The sequence below is a fragment of the Calonectris borealis genome, chromosome Z (genome assembly GCF_964195595.1).
Source record: "Calonectris borealis chromosome Z, bCalBor7.hap1.2, whole genome shotgun sequence".
In the NCBI taxonomy this organism is placed as follows: domain Eukaryota; kingdom Metazoa; phylum Chordata; class Aves; order Procellariiformes; family Procellariidae; genus Calonectris; species Calonectris borealis.
In genome coordinates this window covers 10,993,859-11,016,903 of record NC_134352.1, presented here as the reverse complement: position 1 = coordinate 11,016,903, position 23,045 = coordinate 10,993,859, and the positions used below count along the sequence as shown (strand labels likewise).

Below are 23,045 nucleotides of genomic sequence, written 5' to 3'. Positions count from 1 at the left end.
CCTCTGGCATTCATAGATATTATGCACAGCATGGCAGCTATTCTGCACCGACCCCTCAGCAATGTGTAGTGGAGTATCAAGTAAAACAGACACCCTTCTTTTTATGAAAACTGACTCAAGAAACTGCTGGGGCTAGGACATGTCAAGCTGTACTTGATAATTTAACTGATCACCACAAAAGCATCCTGGGAACCAGAAAGAGAGTTCGAGTCCTCTGCAAAACAGAGCAGAGAGTGGGACAGCACAATTCTGTGCATAAAGCCAGAATTTAGCTTCACTTTCTGAAACAGTGTCTGTTTAACAGATTACTGGGACTGCTACATTAAGGCATTTCTAGAACTGTTTCAGTAAATCAAACAAACAAAAAAACCCAAACTCTCCTCCATTACCTAAACTCTGTAGAACCATTACATCGCACTAGCAACCCCCCCATTTTCTCCAAAAGGCCCAATACAAAATAAAGAGTACTGGACACAGGAACATTTCAACTTCACTGCCTGGATGGCAGGGGTAGTTTTAGGGGGAGGTTCCTGCTAAAGCAAAAGCTCAAACACACCCTTCAGTCCCTCCAGTGCTAAGCAATTGTTTCTGCAATATTTTGCATGCAGAAGAAAGAATAAAGTTCTCTTCTATTGTGCCACTACTAAAACAGGAGTGAAATTCCTGTTCAAATGGTATTAGACTCTGGGAAAAAATATATCTAGTATGATTACAGTAGCGAACAGTGAGTCAGGATTTGCTGATGCTATTCCTGGCTCTACCAGTAACCCCCTGTGCGCCTACAGCCAAATCACTTAAGGGGGTATTTGTGAAAGCAGGCCAGTCACCAGGTTACTTTACAAGATCTGACTGGAAAAGGCTGGAAAGGCCTGAGGGAGGGGGGGATATAGTATATTTTTTCATCCTATTCTTCCATTTTATAGAAAAGCTTACATAAAAGCTTGAATAGCACACTGAAATCCAAATATTTGCAATATGCCAGGCTTAGGCTCTCTATTCGAGTGGCTGACTATCTTACTCAAGATTAACTTTCCTTCCTCTTGTATCTGAACTCTTATGGCTCCAGGGCCAATTTATTGATTTTGCATTAATTTTTAAACTGCCATATCTCCATTCTTATGCTGCCTTCAAACAATCTGTCTTCTAAAATGCTAAGTACCCTTATACAGAGTTTAAGCAAACAGTAAGAGTTTGTGTGTTTCACTGGAGCTGTAGATCAAAGCTTCCTATATATGTGTATATAAAGCAAGAAAAACTGGTTTTCCAATCTAAAACTAGTAGTAATTATTCCTGTTATCTTGGGACTACTCATCATCCTAAAAAGGAACAGATTTCTTTCCAAATAAGCTGAAATTTAACTATTTAAATATATCAAAAGACAGTAGGCTTACATGGAAGCTGTTTAGTTTCCCTCTCTTTCTCTACATGAAATTATTCTTTTTCCATTAGCTTTACTTCTTATTTAAGACTACAGTACTTTCTATTCAGTGACAGATGAGGTACTAGGGAAAAAAACAAAACAAAACAAAAAAAATCCACTCTCCTCCCTCTCTCCCTCCAAAAGAAGATTTCTAACCACACCAATAAAAACACCTCAATTCTGAAGGATGCAGTGGTCAAATAACCTGAATGACATAATTTAATTATTAACATGAATCTCAATCTAAGGACATTTGTCCTTTAGGTGCAGCTTAACACAAGGGGCTGTGTAGCAACCAGCACATGGCTGAAGACTAATTTTTTGCAGGATCGGATTTGGATGCTGGGAAGCTAGATTACACTCAGATAAAAGCCGAGGAGTTACAAGCAAGAGATCTCACACTGACCGGTTTCACCAAGGGGAATCATGTTAGCATTGTAAAACTCACAATAGAATCTCTTGGATGACAGCAGCAGTGAGGTCCTTCACGGTCACGGTTACAATTTATCCCAGTTGCCAGTGGAATAAATAGCTTGGCATTTGTGTCCTCCGATTCAAGATCAGTGTAACTGAAAGATCCTTTTTACTCCTCCGTGAGATCCTGGCTCTCTGGCTACATAAAGGACATCCCCACCACTATCGTATGCCTTATTCCACTCAGCCTAGTTCCAGTAACACTTAACAAAGAGCAGGACAAGGATGTTATCTACACAGCAGCACACCGAGAACAACAAAAAACCCCAAGTGACACATCACACAGAAATGCCTTAGAACTGAAAGCCAATAGCACAAATATACTCCAAGTATTTCTTCTGCCCTTCCTCTCTGGTGGCTGCCAAGTACTATTTCAGGGTAACCAAAGGCCCTCTCGCTTGGCTGAGTCATACGTTACCTCGCTATTAAGCCTTCACGGTTGTCTAAGAACTAGCTCTATTCCAAGACAGGAAAAGCAGGGACAGAAAAACCGTTCTGTAAAGTTTCATAGGTTTCTCCAAAGAGAAGCTGATCGTTCACTGCACCGACTGAGAAAGGTGGAGGTGACAAGAACACAGAGCTGGGCTTCCCCCGCGCTTGGCGGCAGAGGCATGCACCTCCGATCCCGGCTGCTCTATCATGTGCCGAGAGCCGCAGCGGCTGAGGACGTGCTTACAGACCTACCGTCAGACACGGCGCTGCGCCTACAGCGCGCAAGAGGTCTGCGCGAACCCATTAATGTTTCGGCGTGCGTTATTTTTACATCGGTTCTGTAGTTAAAAGACGGTGATCGAACAAAGCGGAGCGAGCGCTGGCCGGCAAGAGCTGCCCCTCGGCCTTTCGGGGAGCGGGGTTACGGGGGCAGCGGGTTGCTGGTGCCATCCCCGCACCGGGGGATCTGCCGGCTCTGCGCCCCGCCGCCCCCGGCCACGCCCGCAGCCGCCCCGCGGGGTCCCCCTCGGCGAGGAGCCACCGCCTCCTCCCCGGGCGGCCCCGCAAGGTCACGCAGCCAGCGAGCGGCGGGAGAGGGCGCAGGCCCTGGCAGGCCGCAGCGAGCCCTCCCTGCCCGCGGAGGGGCCGGGGCTGAGGGAGGCCGCCCCTGCCGTCGCAGCCCTCAGTTTCCGCTTCCCGACATGGCTGCCCAGGGCCGGGCCCGGCCCCGCCGCCGTCACCGCCTCGCCGGGCCGGCAGCTGGGCTCCGTCGCCGGGGAAAGCCCCCGGCCCGGCGCGGCCCCGGCCCCACCGCCGCCCCGCGCCCGCCCGCCCCCCGATCGGGAGCCCCCGGCGTGGCGGCCACTTACTGAGCTCGTCCTGGGCAGCCGCGGCGGCCGCAGCCATGTTGCCAGCTGGGGAGGGAGGGGAGGCGGTGAGAGACGCACCGCAGCCGCCCGGCCCCGGCCGCTCCCCGCCTCCCGCCCCTCTCCTCCGCCGGCGGCTCGGCACAGGCACAGGCACAGGCACAGGCACAGGCACAGGCACAGGCACAGGCACAGGCACAGGCACAGGGCCGGCTGCCTCCTTCTCTTCTCCTCTCTGCGGTTCTGCCCGACGCCAGCCGCCGCGAGGGACGGCGGGGCCCGCCGGCGCCCGCCCTCCCGTCACCGCCGTTTTATATTTAGAAAGAGCTGAGCCATCGTCCCCGCCGCCCGCCCCCGCCGCGCACACGCACCGGCCCGCCGGCGCCGCCCGGGCGCGGCGGGGGTCTGTACCGGCCACCCCCCGCCCGCGGCTCCCGGTGGGTCCCAAGGAGAGGGGCGGCGGGGGGCAGCAGACTGACCCGAGTCCGCGCTGACCTCCATGACGGCCGCGGCGCGGTCCGCGCTCTCGACAGCGGCGGAGGAGGGAAACGGCCCGAGGAGCCGCGGGCGGCGCAGCTGCGCCCTCTCTCGGCACTCGGTGCCGCCAGCAGCCCGCGGGCGGCGAGCCCCGCCCACAGCCTGGCACAGCCCCGCCCACAGCCTGGCACAGCTCCGCCCACAGCCTGGCACAGCCCCGCCCAGGCCCTGGCACAGCCCCGCCCAGGCCCTGGCACAGCTCCGCCCCGGGCCCGGCCCGCCGCACCCCTCCTCACCCTCCTCCTCGGCTGCGGCTGCCTCGGCCTCAGGCTTCAGTGCCAGGGCTGGCAGCAGCAGGCGCTGGGCGCCGCCTCCGCCGAGCACCGTCTCCCGTGCTGAGGTGGCCGTGGGTCAGCATGGGTGACAAACACGCATTTAGGAAGATCTTTTTTTCAAAAAAAACAAAAAAAAGTTTAATACCGTTGCTGCTGAGCTATTGTATTCCAAAGTCATTAACGAAAGGGAGAAAGCTGCACGGTAAAATACCTTACATGCTGGTTTGGGGTTGCCAAGGCTGCGGGAGAACGGCACAATCACCACATCGCACCTTTCTCCTGGGCTCATCGGTGCCACGTGTCATCCCTGTAAGGAGCACATCGACAGGACGCTACAACACGACACCCCTGCAGTTTAACTGACAGCAGGGAGCGTGGCCCCCGTTTGCCAGCTTTTTTAACACTGCCTTGCAGATGGCAGGGGGTCAGCTGGTGACCCCTCCCTACAGCTCCAGAGCCAGCTCTTCTTGGCAGAGCTGGTGAGCCCCAGGTAACAGCATCACAGAACTAGCTTCCTTCTCAGCTCAAAAAAAAAAAAAAAGGGTGACAGCACCGGCCACAGACAATATTTGCTTTATTTGTTAAGCTCAGGATCTAAGGAGTTGAATGCCAACGCTGAGAGGCTGGACTCTTAACGAGCTGCAAAGAGGTGGAATTTTTTTGAGAAAGCAGATTTGGGACTCATCTATCTCTCAAGGAAATGCTAAACATCTATTAATGCAAAAAGGAGGCAGACGGGAGGCCAAAAGTATAAGATGCGTACTCGTTTTTAGCAGAAGAACAGAATGTATCCTCTGATGAGCTGAGTATTTTTGTGGCGGGTATTTCCGGCATCAAGCATAAATCTGATTTTCCTGGGAAAGGTCCAATATCGAAGTAATGTTCCTGCCAGTCATACTGAAGTAGAGATATGTCCTCGCTTCCAAAACAAGTCATTGGGTAAAAAAGATCTAAGGCGGCAGACCTGCTACAGCAGCTGTGAGGCCAAACGTCCATTTTGAAGGACTTTCACACCCTTTCCTTTGCCACCATCACCAAGCTGCACCTACATCAGACGGCAGCAGGAGGAGTGCTCCCCGGCATACCCTCCGCGGGGTACGGGTTGTGTGTACGTACAGGGAAATATTCTGCGGGCTGCCGGTTAAACCAGCGCGGTCCAACACAAAACAGCGAATCCTGAACTCCACCAGCTTACATTAAACGCGCGCCCCGGGCGTCTTTCACAAGATTCTGCCCTGGAAGAAAGAACAGGCGGAACCAGGTTGGAAGAACCCGGGGAGAGGAGCGGAACGTCAAGCCCGCGCTCTACCACGCCCGCGTTCCTCTCGCCACGCGCCTGCTCCACTGGCTGCCCCGCCGGCGCGCCCGCAGGCCGTGTCCCCCCCGCCGGCCCCGCCCCCCCGGCCGCGCGCACGCGCCTGCGCACGGCGCGGGCCCCGGCGGCGGCGGCGGCGGCGGCAGAGAGATGGCGGCGGCGGTCGGCGGCGCTGGGCCGGGCCGGCGGTGGCTGCTGTGGCTATGGCTGTGCGCGGCGCTGCTGCCGCGGGCGGCGCGGGGCCTGACGGAGGGCCTGTACTGCGGGCGGCGCGTGTGCTACGAGGTGCTGGGCGTCAGCCGGCAGGCCAGCAAGGCGGAGATCGCCCGCGCCTACCGGCAGCTGGCCCGCAAGTACCACCCCGACCGTTACCGCGGGGAGCCGGCCGCGCCGGGCGGCGGCGGCGGCCCTCAGGCGGCGCACGAGAAGTTCCTCCTCATCGCCACCGCCTACGAGACCCTCAAGGTGAGAGAGCGGGACCGCCGCCGCGGCCGGAGCCGCTCCGGTAAGAGACAGCACGGGGGGCCGGCGGAGGGGGCCGCCCCGGGGGGCCGTGCGGGGGGCGGCGCGGGCCGGGGAGCGGGGCAGGCGGCGGGCAGGCGACGGGCAGGCGGGGCGCCCTGCCCCGCACCGCGTCTGCCCGCGCTGCCGCTGCCCTCGGCCGTCTCGATTTCGGGAACGGAGGCGGTGTCCAGGCGAGTAGGTGCGGGGCTGGGGCTGCCGCCGTCCGGGGCTCGCGTCTCGCCCCTCTTGGTTCGGTGCCTGAATCGCCCACCTTTGCGTATGGGCAGCTCGCGGGCGGCAAAATTAAGCAGCCGCGTGTTGCGAGAAGAAAAATCGCGGCTTTAAAATCCTCTGAAAGTCACATAGTCCCCGCCAAATTTTGCTCGACGGCTGCGACTCCTCTGCTGCGTCTGCCACTGAAGCGTGCATCAAAAGAGATCCGGCCTAAAACATCGGGATTCTGCCTGACCTCGGCCCTGCTCGCCGCGCAGGTGCCCCTTCCCCGGGGGAGGATCGGAGCCCCGCGGGTTCACACTTGCGTGCGCCGCGGCAGGCTCTGCAGCATCGGTTTTGCATTCCTTTGTGTGGGTTCAGCCGGTTCGCTTCCTACCAGCAGTCAGGGAGGGGGAAAAAAACCTTGAAACCCCTCTTCAATAGCCGGTCCCAGAGTGCGGGGTGAGGGGGTACAGTTGTCTTGAAGATCCCGCTGTATTTAGAATTTGTTCTCTTGAAAATCTCTTTGTGTTTAAAATGAACGCACTGGGCTTTATCTTAGAGGTATACCTTTGAACAAAAAAGTATCAGTGACTCGAGTAGCGTACGGGATCTGTAAGGGAGGCTTATCAGGGCAAAATATGTGTGGCTTGGCAAAGATGCAACTCGGGAATGAAAGAAGGAAACCTGGAAGTGTTTTAAGGCTGTGAGGGAGAAAAAAGGGAACTTTTTTGGGGGTAGGAAAGGAGTGCAGTTGAGGCTGACAAAATTAAATTTCTCATCTCTTAATTACATGGGTGAAAATGAGAAAAACTCCAAGAAAATGAGAACAATGAGGTTTTGAAACGGCCTTCCATTGGACAGATTCCACAGTCCTGTAAGCCAATTCTAAAAGATTTGTAAAACAATCTCTTAATAGGCTCTTCATCTGAAAATCTTTTCCTGAGCAATATTTATTAACTCTAGTCCATCCGGATTTCCCATTCTGAAGTTAAAAATACTTATAATGTGGATTTCAGTTGCCTGTCTTTATTTCAGTATTAAATAGCTTCATGCGGTGTGTGCTTATGCATTTAAGACCACATATGTCAGCTGTGTGTGGGCGGATGAGTGTGAGAACAAATTAATTGAGAATATGAGAAAAGGACCAAAGGTTTTCCTCTGTGCTTCATACTCGGTCGGGCTATTGCAAATTTTATAGCAGCGTGGTCATTAATGAGATGTAAAACACAGCTGTAACAGGGTAAGTGAAAACAGGAATCTGAGCTTACGCACGTTTTTCGTCTCGTCCTGCAGGATGAAGAAACGCGTAAAGATTATGACTACATGTTGGATCATCCTGAAGAGTATTACAGGCATTATTATCACTACTACAGCAGGAGATTGGCACCTAAAGTGGATGTCAGAATAGTGATTCTAGTTACGGTGTGTGCCATCTCTGTGTTTCAGGTAAAATTTCGTGTTTACGTGACATTGCTCAGTGAGTTTCTGAACAGGAGGAGAAGCTTCTGCAGCTCTCGTAACGTGCCAGGTATTAAACAGTGTCAGCGAGGAGTCCTGTTCCTATCTACTGTGATAAACAACTCTGTGGTGTCTGCAACAAATCTGATGCCAGGATGTACTGAGCAGATTTTTGACTGCCCTTGGTACCTTGGACAAAGGTAGAGAATAGTTTCTTTTAATGGTAGGATATTTCGTAGAGACAAGTGCAGCTTTTCTAAAGAAGTTAGTTCTTCATGGCAGGCTGAGAATAGCCTGTTCCTGAGCACAAGCAGGACTAGTGCTCCAAATAAGCCTGTGTCAGTTTGTCAAGCTGCATAAGTAATTTTTTAAAAAACAGACTAATTGCAAACTACATTCAAGACTAAATTCAAATGATAGGACTAAATATCAGGAGTTTACTAATGTGTGAATGTTACATTGCAGTGTATTTTAAACACCACAATGAAGTCAGGAGAGAAGTGAATTCTGTTCAGCCAAGTTTGCTCTGAAGGTGGTAGTTCCAAGCTCAAGAAAACAGCCTGTATTTTAGCTGAGAAAACTTGTGCCGTTGCTGGCAAATACTTAGGTAAAAGAAGGTGCATAACGCTTTTTTTTAGCATCTATTACATTATTGGTTCAAAACATCGTTAAAAATACCCAAAAAGTTTAAGAGGTGAAAGGTAGGCCTTATTCTGTGGTGCAGGTAGCTCACTTTTTAGTGGGATATTGGAAGTTAAAACAAAAATAGGGTGATCAGAATTTGAGAGCTTGGAATAATAAATTCCAATGGCATATGCAGCCAAATATTTAATTTCTCGTCAGACTTCCAATGGCACAGTTTCATTTCACCTCTTGTTTCTTATTTTGGCTGTAAGTGGAGATACTCACATTCCGGCAGTCCAGCTGCCAGATGATGTCGAATTTAGTGTAAATGTCTGTGTAATCGGGTTTGCCTCTCTTTTGCTTTCTGTTGTTTCTGCTTGTTGACCTTTCTTAAGGTTGTATAATTTGTGCATGTCTGCCCTTTGTCTTGGTGAACGGTAAAAAGTTGCCCCAATAAGACATGTTCACCCCAGGCACTATATTTCTCATTTGTTGTTTCAGGTTTCTTTTTTTTCCCTCACTGAAATTCAGAGGGTAGCTGGAGGTTAGAGAGGGATGTTGAATCTTGTGAAGTCAGTGCTGTCAGACTAATGAGATTTTCACATACTTAATCCATGTTTTATTAACTATTTTAAACGGACAACAATTCTATAACGAAGTGTTGGTATACCAGCTGCTTTATTTATAAATCCAAGGGGGCTTCTGAGAATGGCTAGCACAGCCTAGCATTAAGCTCCAGGAGATTACCATCTTCTCATGAACAAAACCAAGCGTCTGCTTGTCCTTCCTCATCACTGTGTGTTGCTGTGAGGTATATCTTAGTACATCTGCCTTACTAAGTTTGGAGGAATAATTACAGCTTCTGTAATACTGCAGAAGAAGTACTGTTACCTCCAGTTTTTACCCTTGCTGTAATGTAATTGTGGTTAAAGGTGTATCACAGCATTATTTTTTTTCCTGGCAAACCTCCAAATAGGAATGTGTCTGTATAAAAACATGGGTTTTATTTTTACTGTTCTTCAATTACAGTTCTTCAGCTGGTGGAGTAGTTACAATGAAGCTATCAACTACCTAGCTACAGTGCCAAAATACCGCATACAAGCTACTGAGATTGCCAGGCAACAAGGTTTACTCAACAAGACTAAGGAAAAAGGCAAGAACAGGCGGTCTAAAGAAGAAATCCGTGAAGAAGAGGAAGAAATCATCAAAGACATTATTAAAAATAAAATAGATATAAAAGGCGGTTATCAGAAGCCCAAGATATATGATATCCTTCTATTTCAGATCCTTCTCGCTCCTTTTTACTTGTGCAAATACATAGTTTGGTACTGTTGGTGGATTTATTGTTTCACTATTAAAGGGCAAGAGTACGGTGTGGAAGAGAAGCTGTATATCATACGAAGGTACATGAAAATGTCTCAGTCTCAGTTTGACAGCCTAGAAGATCATCAAAAAGAGACCTTTCTTGAACGGCAGCTGTGGATACGAGAGAACTATGAGGTGGGTAGTTCTGGTGGAAAAGCTAACATTAGTTATCCAGCACTCCCAGAGTAAGAACAGCTATTTTGTGAAGGTGCTTGGGACGGGGCTGTGTGAAGCATTGCTTCAATTTTAGCTCTTGCTTTCTGAATTTTTGTAAATTAGACAACCACTCGGTGTATTTTCTTCAACTTCTTATGCTCATGGACTGGTAGACAACAGCTCCTGACTGTGTCCATGGATATAGGAAGGTATTTGCTCGCTCAGGGGACATCCACCTGTGATTGTTAGGGAATCTGTGCGTACAAGATTTAGTTGAATCTGATGAAAGGCTTTCTTATAACAGTATGACAAAGTTATTACAGTAGATTGAAGACTGTTCTCCGAACAGTAATAATTTGTAATAAGGATTACCTGGATCATCTGAAACTCCTATTTCATTGGTCTTCTAAGCCATTAATTCCTAGCTCATTTTTTTTGAACTGTCCCTTGATAGGTCTTTGGCCTTCAGTGAGTCAGGGACTGTTCTTGCTGCACTGTATAACTACCTATTCCTGTAAAGGTGGTACATGAAATACCATTGGGCACAACTGCTACTCTTGCCATGGATAGCCAGTTACTAAATAGTCAATGTGTGATTTTGGGTTTTTTTTTTTTAGGTTTTCTATGAGAGCTATGAAAGAACATTAGCCACAGCATGGAATTGCAATCCAGAATGACTTGGGATGCCAGGGGGTGGCAGATTGACAAAACACTTTTATTGTTCCACAGAAGCTCATCTGTGGGCCATCTGGGTGGGAGGTTTCTAGAAGAGAAAATGAGAATACGAACTTGGCCTGCTTAAGGGGAAGAGGAGATGTTGCTGCTGCTCTGCATACGCTGGGAAAAGAAATGTGATTGTGGCAGAACTGCCTTTGCTGCTGGCAGGGCACCAAAGATAAAAGAATGCTTCTTTAAAAGCAGGCAGGGGTGGATTAATCTAGAAGCTGGAAGAGGAAAATAGTAAAATTGATGCTAATGTAAGCAAAGGATTAGCCGGCAGGTACATATACATGTTGAATTATGATGGGTTTGCTAGAAAACAATCTGGAAGTCCAAAGATCGAGTAATGTTACTAGTCAAAGCAGATGTTATATGGAAAAAGTAAGATGGGATGGATATCCTGTTGTTGTAAGGAAACATGACATGCTGTTTCTAACTAGTGATGTTTTGGTCACTGAATATAAAAGAGCTGTATTTGCTGGAAGTGAAGTCTGTTTAGCCCAAAGTCATCTCCTGTGGTGGCCAGCAGTTGATTTTTAGTGAAGTACGTGAAAGTTGCGCCTGTATAGCAATATTTATCCAGTATAATTTGCAGCTTTGGGACTTCCAGAAAAGGAAATGGTGTCTTTATAGGTGATTGCTTTAATGGTTTTTTCTTTAATAAGCTTATCTAGTCACTCCTTGAATGCATTGAAACTTTCAGCGTCTGCTGTGCCATCTGGTCGTGAGTTCAGCAATATGTGTGGAAGACGGTGTTTCTGAAGCCACCCAGACACCTGCTGGTTCTTGTATTATTGGAAATGGAGAATAATCATGCTTTATTCTCTTTTCTTGTGCTACCTGTGCTCCTGTGTACCACTACCATATCCTTACTTGAAACTTAGTCATGTCTTTTCTAGGCTGAAAAATATGCATAGGTGTTTCTGCCCGAAAGCTTCTCTGTTCTTTGATCATTGATGATGCCTATCTGCATATTGTTCAGTTTTCCAATGTCCTTTAGGATGGGAAAGACCAAGAATTCAATACATGGGTACATCATGGAGTTCCACAATATTTTTTTTTCCCCTCTGTTGCTTTCCTAAAAATTCTTAAAACCTGTACAATCACTGAAAATTGAGCTAGTATATTTATAAAGCCATCTATAATATTTTTAAAATCTTGTTCATGCATAGCAGAACCTTAAATTTAATTCCCTTCCGGGAAGAAGTCAGATGACACTGACATGACATAAACCTGTATGGTGTTAAGATTTACACTGGCTGTATCTACACAAACTGCCTTCCAGAATAAAAATGCAGGTGCTGTTGCTTTTTTTAGATACTTGACTTCACTGATAATTGTAGATGTCATTACAATGACACCATTTCTTGACAGAAAGTAATTACTTATCATTTGGTACTGCCAGTACTTAATGCAGAGACATTAACTTTGTTGAGAAATTTAATTAGGAATAAAAAGTTCCATAGCAGTATTCTGTCTAGATATGACTTCGAAATGGGAAAACTGAAAATGAGGAGCTGAACAACTGCATTGAATAGTATGTGTGCTGAGAAGGGACTCAAAATTTAGCTTTCTGAGCATTAGCAGTTCTTTACTGTAAATTTTATTTTGCTGAGTGCATGAGCATCTAGTTCTTCAGCAAAAAAAATTTTGGAGCTTGCAGCACCGCCTTACGAGGAGGTAGTTCTGCTCTCACCAAAGATGCAAAGCATCTCAACTACAGCCAGTAGGCTCCTCGGCTGAAGGTACTCCTAGATTTTATGTTGGTCAAGGTCTGCTGCTATGTTGCAATTCAGTCTTCTGTAAAAACAATCAACTGGCGAATGGTTGAACTACGAATGCTTACACCCCCCTTGAAGTTCACTTAAGCTGTTTCTTCAGCCTTATTAAAAACTTCTGTCTATCTATCAGGTCTATAAAAGAGAACAAGAGGAAGAATTAAAAAAGAAAATGGCCATGGATCCCCGATGGAAGAGGTATCGGCGGTGGATGAAAAATGAAGGACCCGGAAGACTGACATTTATTGATGATTGAAAGTTGCCGAACAAAATGTGTACTAATGTTGAAAGTGATTTGCAAAACTTTTCACTACATCATTCAGAGTTTTGTCTGCTGTGGCTCAGCAGTGATCTAAAACTCAGGAATTATTAAATCAGGCCGCAAAATAATACAGGTTTACCATTTTTATAAATAAGACCTATTAAAAAGGCTCAGCTCAACATATATATGCTATTTACTTGGGGATCTCAGTGTGGAATTCATTATTCCAAACAGTGTATTTTCTCTACATATTTCATATTCATGATCATGGAACCATAACTTTGGTCTTTCTGAAAATGTTTCTAAATCAGTCCTTTAAAGTCCTGTTTTTCCTTTTTAAACTGAAGGGTTCCTGCAAATGGACACTGGAAATGCTTATAAAGGATTCTGAAGCAAGGGCCGTTTTCTGCTTTCCCCTCTCTCTTTCCCCCTACTTTTAAATCTGATTTCTAAGATGCCAAACTGTTTTTTGATGTAGACAATATGGGGATTATACCGGACTTTTTTTGCTCTTCCTGCTGCAGTTGGATATGAATTTTATTCTTTGTGCGAATAAATGATGCATGATTGGTCATGATTGTGATGCAAACAAGCCTTAATTCTTTGTTCTACAGAGTGATTCATGAAATAGTATGCTTAGATCTTTTGCGTTTGTTTTTTCATCTTGTATGTTGGATTGTATCTGCTTGTTCAGAGCAAGTATACCAGTGACTATTAGTCTACTAAATGTGACATTTCTTTCACCAAAGTATTGGTAAAAGGGAAAGTGACCCTTTTGTTAAAAAGGGCAATTTTGATGCCTTATGTAAATAAAAGTTTATATAATATACATACTGAATTTGTTTTAAATTCTAAACCTGAAGTGTTCGTTATGTTTATCTTTTCTGATCAGACCTCAGAGTACTCAGAATAAATAATGCACAGCAGCACGCTGTGGTTTCCTCTGTAACTCAGGCCAGGTCAGAGTTGCCATGATTAGCTGGTAAAAGGGATTCTGTTACCATATTTCTATTCAGGAATTTTACTGGGGAAAGGGCAGGTGGGGAGCATTGCCAGATCGGGCGGCTGCTGTCATTTATCATGTCTGTAGAAGCAAGTTCCTACAGAAGTGTTTCTGCTGAAAACGGTGCTAGGTTAGCTGGCTTCTGTGGAGATTGGTTCTGGGAGAGAAGCTCTTGAACTTGCTACTCCTGCCAAAGCCCGTAATAGCTAAAAGTTTTAAAATGCTTATTGATTAATTTTTGAAGCAAGACGTTTCTGATTCTGCAAAGGTGACCTGTCCTCATTCTTTGAGGAAAAGTTTCTGCTCTCTGTGCCTCTTGGCTAGTTTAGCTTTCTCTAGTTCTTGGAATGTCATCTCAGTTTTATGTTTAAAATAATACATATTCAAAAGCATGTTAGAAGCGTTATCCTAAATGGCTAACTTTTGTATGCATTAGTAAAATTGAAGAGGAACTGCTAGATTTGTCCTTCACCTGTGCTGCATGTAGTGTAGCTATAAACTTAATTCACTTTGTATTTAATGGTCAGTTCAAATCTAAAACTTGTTAAAGAAGGTATCTAGAATAAGCTGTGCTGGCTTTCATGCAGTATCATGGGGACACTGTAGTGGTGTGGCAGGGACACTGCAAAGCTGTTCATGAAGTGAGAGACCTTCACAGCTTGGGTGTATTGCTGCTTCATCCCCCAAAAGACACTCAGCCTCCTGCAAGAGTGGAAGGAGGAAGATTAAGCTGCTGTGATAGAAACAAAGGGAATAAAGGTAAGCACAAGTAAAATGGTGTTGATCATTAGGTAAGACAGTTTTACCTGGAAAAGAACCAGGCAAGTGCACGCAAGAGGATCTAAACCTGTGGCCCCAGTTTCACAGGCTAAGAGCTCTGGTGCTCCTGCCCTTGTGCCTCATTTTGCTCCGTTCTTTCCCTCCCAAGACAAGTATTTGGGTTATACAAATAAGCAGTCAAAACACAGATCTATTTTCCCTTTTTGCCTAGGTTGGTTCTCATCAAGATTGATTTTCTGACCTGACAGTCAGACAGGAGATCAGTGCGACGGAGGGGCGGTCCCTGGGGAGGACAGAACTGTGTCTTTTGGCGCAGAGGTGACTTGCCTCTGTAAAACTGCGGCTTGATAACGGAGAGTGGAGAAGGGAAAGTCAGCAGGTGTTGTACGAGCCGCTGGAAATGAGCCGTTCTGTAGGCTCGACTCGGGAGTTCCCTCTTTTCGCGATGTATGAGCCCTTTGAAAATAACCAGACACAGGCATAAATTCATGGGCTGCAGCAAAAATTTGCTGGGCAGTGACATTGCAGTCACATCTCCGTGATGAAGGTTAGAAAAAACTCATGTCTTTACAAAGCTGTCAGTGTTGCAGTGACACCTCATAGCAGAGGCTACTCAGCATTTCTAGCCTAACATCTCGTAGTTCTAAATGATGTCTGCCTTTTGAGCATAAATTTTCAGGCCCTATTTTGTCTTGAAATTAAGTTGACAAAGCAATTATATACGTAAAAAAAAAAGCAGGAATGAGACTGCTGAGAGTTATGATACTATACCTAGTAAAGCCAGTGTAAATTGAGATGACTTCGGAGAGAGGTGTTTGTATGAACAAGTATTGCTGGTACTGGGTAGCAGTGAGATTTTTATGTGGGTAAGCGTGGCAAGGTAACAGGATCTTGGAGAAGAACCACCTTACCTCCTATCAACTTTTTTCAAAGAGCTGTATCTATTTTGTAGCATGTATGTCCTTTCAAATATCTAGTGTCTATAAGGCGAAACGTACATTTCACTCAAGATGCAAAAGGTATTCAGAGCCTGGACCTTTCACATTCAGTGCGAGTCTTTTCCATGACCATGCGGAGGCTTTGATTGAGGCTCAAGCACATCCATGGCCAGTTGTCCCTATGTTCAGAGCAATCATTTGAGGCTATGAGCCGCCAACTTGGTAACAGGCCAGCAAACTCTGATGACTGGCAAACCCCTGCCAAAAACGGAAGTGACTTATTTATGGTCAGTGGTGAAACGGTGATGAACAGGGCAGGGGGGATGCAGCAAGACTGGCAGCAGCTGCCGGGTGGTTTGAGCCCAATGGCTGCCCGGGGGCAGAGTGGGCTTTTCGTTAAATCTTTGCAGGACGTTTAGGAGCTCTCTTTCCTCCCCCCCCCCCCCTTCTTTTTTCTTTTTTTTCCCCTCTTTTTTTCCCTTTCTCCCCTTTTTTTCTTTTTTTTTTACCATTTTTCTTCCTTTTTTTCTTTTTCCCCTCTTTTCTCCTTTTCCCTCTTCCCCTCTCTTTTTTCCTTCCCTTTTTTTCTTTTCTTTTTTCCCCTCCCCCCTTTTTTCCCTTCCCCCTTCTTCTTTTTCTTTTCTTTTCCCCCTTCCTCCCTTTTTTTACCCTTTTTTTCTTTTTTCTCCTTTTTCTTCTTCTCTCCCCTTTTCCCCTTTTTTCTCCCCTTTTTCCCCTTCTATTTTCCTGTTTTCCCTTTTTATTTTCCTTTTTTCCCCTTTTATTTTCCCTTTCCCTGTTTTTCTCTTCTCCCCTTTTTTCCTCTTTTTCCCCTTTTTTTCCTCCTTTTCCCCCCTTTTTCTTTTCCGTCCTGTCCTACTTTAACCAGCACGGCTTTCTAACCCCAAAGCAGCTCGAACCCTCGGCGAGGGCCGCCGTGAGTGCCGGCGGGCGGCACAGCCGGCAGTGGGCCGGCGGGGCGGTGCCGGGGCGGTGCCGGGGCGGTGCCGGGGCGGTGCCGGGGCGGTGCCGGGGCGGTGCCGGGGCGGTGCCGGGGCGGTGCCGGGGCGGTGCCGGGGCGGTGCCGGGGCGGTGCCGGGGCGGTGCCGGGGCGGTGCCGGGGCGGTGCCGGGGCGGTGCCGGGGCGGTGCCGGGGCGGTGCCGGGGCGGTGCCGGGGCGGTGCCGGGGCGGTGCGGGCGGGACGGCCCCGGCCCCTCCCCGGGGCGGCTCCGCGGCGGCGGAGGGAGCGGAGCCGCGCAGAGCCCGGCCGAGCCGCGCCGCACCGCCTGCCTGCGTTCTCCCCGCGGCCTGGGGATGTCGTCGGGCGGCAGCCTGAGCACCATGCAGCGGCTGGTGGAGCAGCTGAAGCTGGAGGCGGCCGTGGAGAGGATCAAGGTGCGCCGGGGCGCGGGGTGCCGGGCCCCGGGGCGGGAGGCGGGGGTTGCCTCTCCCTGCGCGGCCGGGCGGGGGATGCGAGCTGCTCCTTGCCGTTTCTTCCCCGTTTGCCCGCGTCGCCTGCCCTGGGAGCGAGTCGGGGGGAAGGGGACGAGGGGTGCGTGCGCTCCGGGGGGCTCCGAGCCCCGGCTGCCGGCCCCGCGGGCGCGGTGGAGTAAGCGCCGTTCCCTGGTGGAAAGAGCTGTGATAAATAATAGAGCAGCCCCTCATTAATTCTGCACAAGCAGGCATGGTAACCGAGAGCAGTTCCTCACCGCTGGGCCCGCCGACTTCCCCCCGCTGCTGAGCGCTGGGGGGTTGCAGGGAGAGGCGGTGTGTTTCTGCACCAGCTGGCACGCTCGGGGAAAGCGGGCAATTTTCTACGCATGCATGAACCTTCTCCTGCTTGCAGATTTCCAGACAAAGACAGGCTAGTCAGGCGGTCCTGTCATCGGCTAGCTCCTAAGGTTTGGTTTTTTGTTTTCCTTTTTTTTTGCTCTGGCAGCCCAAATGCACCCATGCAGACCTGTCCAAGACAGCTCGTGGTTCCCAGCAGGTGTGTGGGGGGGTGCAACTGCTTTGCAAAAATTACTCTCTCCAGCCACGTGCAAAATCCAGCATAGGCTGTGAAGTGATGAAGGTCAAATTAATTTGTGTCCTGCGCTTCCCTCTTCTCTCGTCACCTCCATGCATTTGCCATTTTTCTCTGGCCAGTCACAAAACACCAGCTTCCTTAGTCTGACGACAGTGCCAGTATATTGAGTTGCGGGAACTTAGCGAATTGATTTGAAAATAATTTAGAAAACCTTTTCTCACTATTCCTGTCCTGGGCTGGTGAAAATTTGAAGTGCCCATTGCAAGGTGAAAGCACTACGGCTTTTGGAGATCATACTGATCAATTCATTCATGCTGCTTTTTATTCGTGAATACTGAGTCGGCAGATGTTTGATTCACTAAAAGTGACTGTAGTTTACCACTGAAGGATGCGTGGGAATCTGTGAGAAACAGCACCATGCAGAGTAGAAATGTAGGTCCTTGTGGCAAGAGGGATATTGTCTAACACAGAAATGATAGACCAAACATTTCTGTTGCTTTTTACCACCAGCAATAGCCTGGATCTCTGTTCCTGCTCATTTTGAGGCATATTCCCCCTCCCTGCTTTTTTTTTGGGTGGGGAGGGGGTATAAAAGGTAGAGTTTATAGTTTATTGGGGGTTACTTTGTGATGGTAACATACTCTGGAGTTGGACTGCTCAAGGCTACATATTTATTATGGGTTTGCTTGTACTCCAGGGAGGCTTGGCCTTGGTAAGACCTCAGTCTCATCTTTCTTGCAGCATTGTGCACAGCAGTCTCTTTCCAGGTCTGCTGTTCTAGGAACCTGTTCCTGTCTTTTTATAATCACAAGTGAAATGATGCATGATTAAAAATGTCTCTTATAAAAAGCGTCATCTAGGGTTTCTTGACATGCAGTGGAAAAACAGTGAGGAATACATTCAGCTGGTGAAAAACCACTTGGATCAGTTTTAGCAGCCACTGAGATAGGAGAAAATGTTGTTTTGGCTACTTTGAATAGACAATGTGTTTTCAGACGGAAGCTGGATAGGAAAGGATTTTTAAAAATACATCCCATACTACAAAGTTCCAATGGTGATTTTGTTTACCCTGCCAGCTAAAGAAGCAGACAGGAACGATATTTTCAGAAAGAGGAAACCAAGTAGGAAAGAAGTACCCACATGTATCTTGCACGCAGGAGGCTGCCGCAGGAGTGTGTTTGTCCTGTGATGAAATACAGCAGAAACCCTCATACTTTCTGTGTGAACTAGGGGAGCGAAGAATGTTGTAGAGGCATAGTTGGGGCTAAGAATAGGCAGACCATACAGTCTGCTGCTGTATGGATGATTCTCACACAGATGCCAAAAATCAGAAGCACCAGGATATACATAGCTCAGTACGCGTTGCAGAGTTCAGCAGCAAAGTGTAAGGAGACACAGTGAGGCACCGCTAACTGTGCTGTGCTCGTAGGGCAAGCCGTGCCCTGGCTGGCTCTCTGCTCGTTTTCCCAGGAAAAAAAGCTCCACGCAGCCTTGGCCTGATCAGTGTTGGCAAGTAGCACCTCTGCCTGATAGCCATGTGGTGCATAGTCGGGTACCAGCAAGGGGTCGGCACCATGGTTGAGGCAAGGGTGCTAATGCTGTGGGGGGTCCAAGGGGCTGGGCAGGGTGGGAGATCTTTGCAGCCTCCAGAAAGAGGTTCTCCTCAAGGAAGGGAGGAGTGACAAAGCCCGTTGACTAGCAAAGATCCTTGTTGCAGATGCTTCTCCCTTACTCCACTCAGGCTGTGGGAAAATGCTTCTCTTAACGGCTCCCTGAACTGCTGACCGCTGCCGGGTAAATTCAGGCAATTACCAGGATGAGTGTCCTGGAGGAGAGTTGGGAGGCGGTGAACAGGACAGCAGCGAAATAGCAAAGGAAAGTGTTTGCTACGCCAGATTTCCCACACGCTTCCAGATGCTGTTAGATGGGATGGCCCAGAACCAAAATCCCATCAGGGTTCTTGGGTGGCCCCTTCAATCAGTAGGCTGGGAAGCGTGGATGGTCCTTCTGGCTATTGTCTCGTCCCTCTGCTGGCAACACTGCAAAGTTGTGTAGGAAGAAAAATCAGTATTTCAGGAGTCCTATAATGAAGGCAGAGGTGAGGTCAGAAGGGAACTTGTGTTCCCACCAATATGCTCAGTATTTCCTTTTATAAAAAAGGTAGCAGACAGCATGGATTTTGACAGTTCCCTGCAGCTGTTACCAATGCGTGTCTGAGAAATTGGGAATTCCTCTATGTTTTCCTTCAAAAATGCAGGCACATGACTGACTTGCCATCCACAGGGAGAGCAGGGGAGTTCAGTGCTGGAGGTATCTTGCCTCCGGGTTCTTGGGCTTGTTCTGCAGCTCTGGACCATTCTCTTTGGGGGCCAGAGTGTGGATTTGAAGCTCTCACTTCACTGGCAGGGGGAAGGTGGCAATTTGGACTTAAAAAGCTTTTAATCCTCATCTTTTTGCTTTTGTTCCTTGTTAGGCTCTGTGTTGCTCAACAGTTTGGAAATGAAAATGCTTTTTATAAATTATCTGAAGATGTAAGAGTTCAAATATAATTCTGAAAATGGTACAGTAGACTGGAGAATATTGTGGTCGTAGCCCTGTGCATTTTAATAAGGACAAATTTCATTGCACCTTAGTCCTCTGTACTCCTCTGGCTCATCACTGGCATAGTATTTCATGCGTGTTTCATCGGAGCTTTGTAAATGTGCATTTGTGCTGATTTATGTGGTGTTTTAGAACCCAAGAGCTGACTTGGCGGCTCTCCAGCTCTGTTTGATAATGGTTCTTCAAGAGGAAATGCCTAATAGATGCTTGTGAATGAATTAGTTTCCTCTCTGGATTTGTTTTTCTTTTCCCTTTACACAGGTCTCTCAGGCAGCTGCAGAACTCCAGCAGTACTGTATGCAAAATGCCTGCAAAGATGCCTTGCTTGTTGGGGTTCCTGCAGGGAGCAATCCCTTTCGAGAACCCCGATCCTGTGCTCTACTCTGAAATCAGGTAATAAAGTCACAGGTACTACGACAATAACTCTGATTTGAACCCTCGGAGAGACAAAGGCACATGGTGATAATTCTTCGAATGTTGCGGTCTTGGTAGCAAAGTGTTCATCACTTCCCTGCTGGCTCTACAAATTGTTTTCTCTTTCTTTTAGGTGTGGCAATTGAAGCATCTTTCTTTCCTACAGCTCTTCTAGAGGTGTTTTGTTTATGAGTTGTTTTTTTGTTTGGTTGGTCGGTTTTTGTGTTTGAGCAGCTCTAGGGTCATTAGCAGCATCGAAAATAATAAAAACTCTGACACAGGGCTATGTTAGACACAGCCAGACATAAAAACCAGTCACATACCCAGCCTGAAGAAGTAAGACAAAGCCGTGGCAGTGGCATGCGTTCTGATGACTAGCTCACAGCTTAAGCAAGAACCTTGTTAAAACACATTTTGTCTTCAGCGTCATATTGCAGTTCATTTGGCTGTGTCCGTCCTCAGGCTCTTTCTGTTGTTACTGTTGGTACAGCACCAAAAGCGGTGGAAGCAGAGAGGAGCTGAGGCAACCTGTGACCACATCCTTCGTAACCGTTTTCAGCTCAGGTCTAAAGGATGAGATACTCCCTAAACTCTGTCTGCCTTAGTGCTCTGCGTTGCCTGTACCTGCCTAACACCTGCAGGGTGGGTGGGTGACCGTCCAGCGTCTGCAAATCTTTGGGATCCAGTTCCGCGACTCCCACTCCGGTCTCTCCCATCTGTCACACAGACGTCAGCGATTGCAGCGGGAGGAAGAAAGGCCGTGTGCGCTAGTAGTCTTGGGCAGGATCACACCATAACTTTCGTTGGAAAATCTTATTTCTTCTGCATGAAAAACAAACGTGGAAGTAGGATATTCAGAAGGGGTTACCCTTCTTTAAAAGAAAAAATTAAAACAGTTCCTGCTAAAGAGCTACAGAGAAAAACTACAGAAAAAACTACAGAGAGAGGAAGAACCACTGAATTCTGTTCTTTCTTTGAGAAAGCTATCAAAGTGAAAATGAATGTTTTCTTTAAGGGCAGAATTTAGACTAGAACATAAAGTACTTGTAAAATCTTCCCCTTCCCGCTGCCGGGGTTCCTGAGATTGCAGCTGTACTTGTGCCTCATCAATAGCGCGGTTTTGATTGTTGCTACATAGGTTTGACAAAACAGGATTGAACCTGAAGAGAGAGAACAATTGAGCATGAGATGCTCTTCTGGAAAAAACTTGGAAGGACAGAAAGCACAAGCAGAAGATTTTCTTAATTTAGGTGCTACCGTTAATTCTTCCTGCAAATAAGATAAAATTGATAGTGACTGTTCATGTGTTCTTCTGTTACTGAAGCAGCCTTTCTACTTTGTCTTTTTTGTGTCTCTGAGTATGTATGTTTGTATTTCTAGGATTCAAGTTCGATTGCGTCATCCAGACAGGATACAAAATATTTTCTCAAACCAAGAAGAGTTTCGTTAAATTATGATACTTTTAGAAATGCATAGCTCAGCCCAAGATGTCATTTAGTCATCTTTTTGCTGATAAATCAATTATCCAGTTTATTATTATTTAGTTATCTTAGGATCACAAAAAATGAGAGCAAAGTTGAAAAGCCAATTAAAAAAATTTATAATATTCAAGGATGGCAATATCCAACAAAGGAAAGCAGTTACTCCGTTTTTCTCAGTGCAAAGGAGCTTTTGTGTTACAATTTGTAAGAGAAATTTATCAGCTTAGGAAGACAGCATTTAATAAACCTTTTTTTCCTCTTACAGGGAAGGTCATCAGAGAGTTGCCTTCAAGCATGCCATGAGTAGCAACTGCCTTCCTTCACAAGAAAAGTCTCTCTCTGTGTCCTAACTTTTGTGTGGCTAAAACAATGTCCTAGATATTTATCTGTTTGTTCTTGTGTATCCCTACTTCACTATCTTTTGCTAATGTTCTTAAAGTTTTTTAATGTAACTTATTCCTTTCATAATTGTCACCATTGTTACTACACTATGCTACTTACACAAATATTACTTGAGAAGTTTACATTTTAGAAAAGAAAAACACATGAATTTTTACCAAATTACTTACTCCTATCTTGCTAAACTGTTACACCAGAATGATAGTAAAAAATATTTGCTTTTTCCAAAATAAAACATCGAAAAAGTGAATCATTAAAGTTTAAAACTAAATGCTGTTAGTAGTGAAGTAATGTTCTCCAGGGGAATTTTGCTTCCATTAGCAAGACCTGGAACCAACTACAGTTTTTTTCAAGTGCATCTAAGTCCATCAATGACACATACTAGAAACTGCTGGACATAATGTGCAGCACAGGCTTGATTCCTAAGGCGTGTTTCTTACCAGACTTCCAATCTGCAACACTTCTCCTAATTTGTGTTTGTAAAGGTACTGCCGTGGTGGAATTTCCTTGACGAGTTTAAAATGTGACCAAACAGACACTAAAAATCCATGGACACCCAAAGATAGTTGCATGCGTAATTGTCAAGGTTTGCAATACAAAAAACTTACTCAAATGTGCTTTGTCATTTGCCTTCATTTTTTTATAGAGCACTTTTACAAGGACAACTAACTTTTTTAATAGGTTTTAAATTTTGTCTACTTTCTATTGTTTGTATTAATCTTTTAGAAGTTTGGAAATAAAATTCCTTTCCCTACTGGCTTTGAACTCATTGTTTAGTTGTAACAAAGAGCAGATATTGTAAGGAAGAGGATACTTTGATTTTGCAGTGGGAGGGAAGGCCTCAAGCTGTTTGGCTTTTTGGGAAGAGAAGGTTCCAGTTGGATTTTTAGAAAATGTGTCTTATTAATAGAAAAATCCTATTTACACCTATTTACTATTTTTGTGGTAAATGGTAACAATGTTAGCAGGCTCAGTTATACATTTTGAAACTGTAAGG

General features: G+C 46.8%; 3 protein-coding genes across 16 annotated transcripts in view; 2 read left to right on the top strand and 1 right to left on the bottom strand.

The window, feature by feature from the left end:
- ECPAS (Ecm29 proteasome adaptor and scaffold) overlaps window positions 1-4,103 on the bottom strand; it is a 66,765-nt gene extending 62,662 nt beyond the window's left edge. For 3 of the 12 annotated variants that reach the window (XM_075137411.1, XM_075137417.1, XM_075137412.1), the window contains exons 1-2: window positions 3,672-3,769; window positions 3,196-3,240 (exon numbers count right to left, since the gene is read on the bottom strand). In XM_075137411.1, coding sequence (XP_074993512.1) covers window positions 3,196-3,240; window positions 3,672-3,693 — 67 coding nt within the window. In that variant the 5' untranslated portion in view covers window positions 3,694-3,769. Of the gene's footprint in view, window positions 1-2,578; window positions 2,815-3,195; window positions 3,241-3,671; window positions 3,793-3,965 lie in introns of those variants that run through there. The other 9 variants (XR_012670989.1, XM_075137425.1, XM_075137415.1 and 6 more) reach the window with 6 other exon arrangements.
- A 1,345-nt stretch (window positions 4,104-5,448) lies between these two features.
- On the top strand, window positions 5,449-13,231 carry DNAJC25 (DnaJ heat shock protein family (Hsp40) member C25). Of its 3 annotated transcripts, none has more exons than XM_075138027.1 (4): window positions 5,449-5,784; window positions 7,333-7,485; window positions 9,151-9,621; window positions 12,274-13,231. In XM_075138027.1, the coding sequence occupies exons 1-4, from the start codon at window positions 5,470-5,472 to the stop codon at window positions 12,394-12,396; spliced, it is 1,062 nt and encodes a 353-aa protein (XP_074994128.1). In that variant the 5' UTR covers window positions 5,449-5,469; the 3' UTR covers window positions 12,397-13,231. The 3 variants fall into 3 exon arrangements, with proteins under 3 accessions (XP_074994128.1, XP_074994129.1, XP_074994131.1); XM_075138028.1 differs by having other exon boundaries at window positions 5,456-5,784; window positions 7,333-7,461; XM_075138030.1 differs by lacking the exon at window positions 7,333-7,485 and having other exon boundaries at window positions 5,456-5,784.
- A 3,102-nt stretch (window positions 13,232-16,333) lies between these two features.
- Window positions 16,334-22,802, top strand: GNG10 (G protein subunit gamma 10). Its single transcript, XM_075138031.1, has 3 exons — window positions 16,334-16,519; window positions 20,016-20,147; window positions 21,915-22,802. Exons 1-2 carry the CDS (start codon window positions 16,439-16,441, stop codon window positions 20,139-20,141), a joined length of 207 nt encoding a protein of 68 aa, XP_074994132.1. The 5' UTR covers window positions 16,334-16,438; the 3' UTR covers window positions 20,142-20,147; window positions 21,915-22,802.
- Window positions 22,803-23,045: the final 243 nt, after the last annotated feature.